At 51.3% G+C, this 3,356-nt stretch overlaps 1 protein-coding gene across 1 annotated transcript; it reads left to right on the top strand.

Moving 5' to 3' along the window:
* Nucleotides 1–1,979: 1,979 nt before the first annotated feature.
* On the top strand, nt 1,980–3,107 carry pou3f1 (POU class 3 homeobox 1). The gene has a single exon (XM_053433079.1). It carries the CDS (start codon nt 1,980–1,982, stop codon nt 3,105–3,107), a length of 1,128 nt encoding a protein of 375 aa, XP_053289054.1.
* The last annotated feature ends 249 nt before the right edge of the window (nt 3,108–3,356 follow it).

Genomic DNA, 3,356 nt, shown 5'->3' on the forward strand with positions numbered 1-3,356 from the left:
CACACACACACACTCCTCGCACACTGCCAAAGCTGCAGACCAGAGTGAAGCAAGGACGCGGTCACACGCAGAAAGGAGACAACTCACCTCAGAGTCCAGTTGTCCCGGGTTGAGAAGCCTCGTCCTGTAAATAGACAGGCTACATCCGCACGAGGGGAAGATGACGATGACGAAACAAACAAAACACGCGTCTGAAGATAAAAACGACACAAACTAAAAAGTCGTTGCTTTCAGGTAAATGATTAAAATGGGACTGTTGCGTCTGCGGGAAGAACAACAACAGCAAAAAAAAAGCCTTTCCCCCCCTGAAAAAGCTGGTGTGTTAGAAGCAGTGGAACATGCGCCTGATTGCGGAGTTTTAGGCGAATGGAACGGGAGAGATGTAAGATTTGTTTAAAGCCCCGCATTTCCATTTAAGAACGTGATTGTGTTTGCAAAGATCCCTTTCAATCTTCGCCCCCCCCCCACCCCACCACCACCACCACCACCACCGCCGCCGCCGCCGCCACCCTCTCTCTCTCTCTACCCCTCAGCGTCTCTGAGGCTGCTTTGCAATTCATAGAATTGGTAATTTGCTATTGGGACAAAACGTGAAGGGAAAAATAATCAGATCAACCGGGAGAGAGAGGTATAGTGAGGCAGGAGCCTGGGAGGAAGAAACACAAGGTCTCTCTCCCTCCCTCTCTCCCTCTCCCTCTCCCTTTCTCTGTGAAATGCTTCCAGAGGTAAATGATATTTAGAAATAATAAAAGAAAAGAATCTGGCCTGTTTTTAATCGGTGAAATCTAAATTTGCAAGGTGGGAGAAAAAAATCCACAGTAACGTGCAGCAGCAGCAGCAGCTTGGCAGTGAGGACGCGACGTGTGACGTGAGAATTAAATTAGATTGTTTTATGACAAATTATAGGCTAAATGATTATTATCAGATATGGCACTAAACCTCGATAACGTCTATATTATTGCGCTCAGAAGAGTGAATGATGGGAATAAATTGTGTATAACATCTGTCACCCCTGTCACCTATACACTCACTGTAGGAGTGTGTGTCTGTGAGTGTGTGTGTGTGAGAGAGTAAGGAAGAGGGAGAGAGGGAGAGAGAGTGAGAGAGAGAGGATCCTGGCCTATCATAACTAAGTGGGTGGTGATGATGAGATCACAGAACATTGGAAATTACCGAGACAATACAAATAAATGACACACACACGGAGCCTTTGAAATCGAGCAAACGCTTCGCGGATTTGTCACACGCATTTTACAGCCACGTTCACGCACGCTCACGCAGCTTATTTTGTGTGTGTGTGAGTGGGAGTTCTGCGGAGCTCCAGCAGCCTCAGCATCGCGCCTTATAATCTATTTCAAATGAGGAGCGCTATAATCATCAGTGACCAATTACAGAAGGTGCACGGGTGTGGCGTGTGTTTAGAAGTGCATGTGCGTGTGTGTGCGTGGTAGTGGAAGTGAAGGTGGGTGGGGGGGTCCTCCAGAAAGATCTCCGTACTCCCCCACGTGGTTATTTGCAAAACAACCCGATGCAAACTGAGAGGAAACCTAATGAAACCCCGCTGCTGCAGCACCTTCCCTCCGAGAGAATATAGTGTGGAGGGGGGGGAGCAGAAAGGTTATCAGTGCGCACGAGTCATCAATGGAAGGCGAGGTATATGCGAAATGAGAGGAGTGCTTTTAAAAACTCAAAGGGACATTTAATAAATAGAACATGTGTTTTTTTTTTCCTCTTCCTGTAGCATATGTAAGATTGGAGCTCTATTCATCCTGTGCGTAAAATGCGCTGTAGCCCAGCTCTCTGAATCCGTGCGCCTATTGAGCGTGTCCCCAGTGGGCTCGGATCGGAGAGGAGCCAATACCAGCGCAGGGGAGGCGTGTCCTCGCCTCTTCCCCGAGACCTCCCAGAGCAGGTTGTTGCGTTTTGGCTCTAAAGCCTGGAGACCTCCGAAGTGCTCGTCAGTTTTCGAAGTCGGAGCCATGGCGACAACAGCTCAGTATATTCCGAGGAATAACTCCTTACCGTCCAACCCGCTCATGCATCCGGATTCGGACAGGATGCACCAGGGGACGACCTACAGAGAGGTGCAGAAGATGATGCACCACGAGTACTTGCAGGGGCTCGCGGCGACCAACACGGGACACCCGATGAGCCTGACGCACCACCAGTGGCTGCCCAGCTCCAACACCGACTGGTCCACCGGCACCCACATCGGACAGCAGGAGCACAAAGCCAGCGTGCAGGCGACCCGGGAGGACCTGAGCAGCGGCTTCCACCACAGATCTCACCTGGTGCACCAGCAGACGCAGAGTAACCACCATGGTTCGTGGGCGCCCACCACGACGCACCACTTGTCCCCGCTGTCCCCGGCGTCCAACGGCCACCAATCCCTGGTCTACTCGCAGCCCGGATACACAAACCTCAACGCAATGCTGAGTCCCCAGCCCGGCGCCCTGCACCACGGCATGCGGGACCCGCTCATCGACGACTCGGGCAGCCACGACAACCAGATGGAGTCGCCCCAGCAGGCGTTCAGCCACCACCAGGACCACTCGGACGAGGACGCGCCCAGCTCCGACGACCTGGAGCAGTTCGCCAAGCAGTTCAAGCAGCGGCGGATCAAACTGGGCTTTACGCAGGCGGACGTGGGCTTGGCCTTGGGCACCCTGTACGGAAACGTCTTTTCTCAGACCACTATCTGCAGGTTCGAGGCGCTGCAGCTCAGCTTCAAGAACATGTGCAAACTTAAGCCGCTGCTAAACAAGTGGCTGGAGGAGACGGACTCGAACACCGGCAGTCCCACCAATTTGGACAAGATCGCTGCGCAGGGCAGGAAACGAAAGAAGAGGACCTCCATCGAAGTGGGGGTGAAAGGGGCGCTGGAGAACCACTTCTTAAAATGCCCAAAGCCATCTGCTCACGAAATCACCAGTTTAGCCGGCACTCTGCAGCTGGAAAAAGAGGTTGTGCGCGTTTGGTTTTGCAACAGAAGACAAAAAGAGAAAAGAATGACACCAGTGGGGGTCCCTCACCCGAATATGGAGGACGTATATTCCCAAGCAGAGACCCCTCCTCTACACCGCACACTACAGAGTCCTGGGCAGTGACTGTTTTCATGAACAATCCGAGCATCTCCGCCGGGGGGATAGAAAAGAGGAAACAAAAAAAAAAAAAAATGGGGACTATGGAGTTTACAGTATTTAAGTTTGGCTTTTCTTTTTTTTTCTTTTTCCAGCGAGAAAAAGAGACATGGGAAAGTTGAACAGATGAGTTTTTTATTTTTTATTTTTGTTGCCCTTAGTATTTTCGAGATCGTCTTGACAAATAGATGAGAAGAGGGAGGGGGGGGAGGGAGA

The sequence above is a fragment of the Pleuronectes platessa genome, chromosome 10, assembly GCF_947347685.1.
Source record: "Pleuronectes platessa chromosome 10, fPlePla1.1, whole genome shotgun sequence".
Lineage (NCBI taxonomy): Eukaryota > Metazoa > Chordata > Actinopteri > Pleuronectiformes > Pleuronectidae > Pleuronectes > Pleuronectes platessa.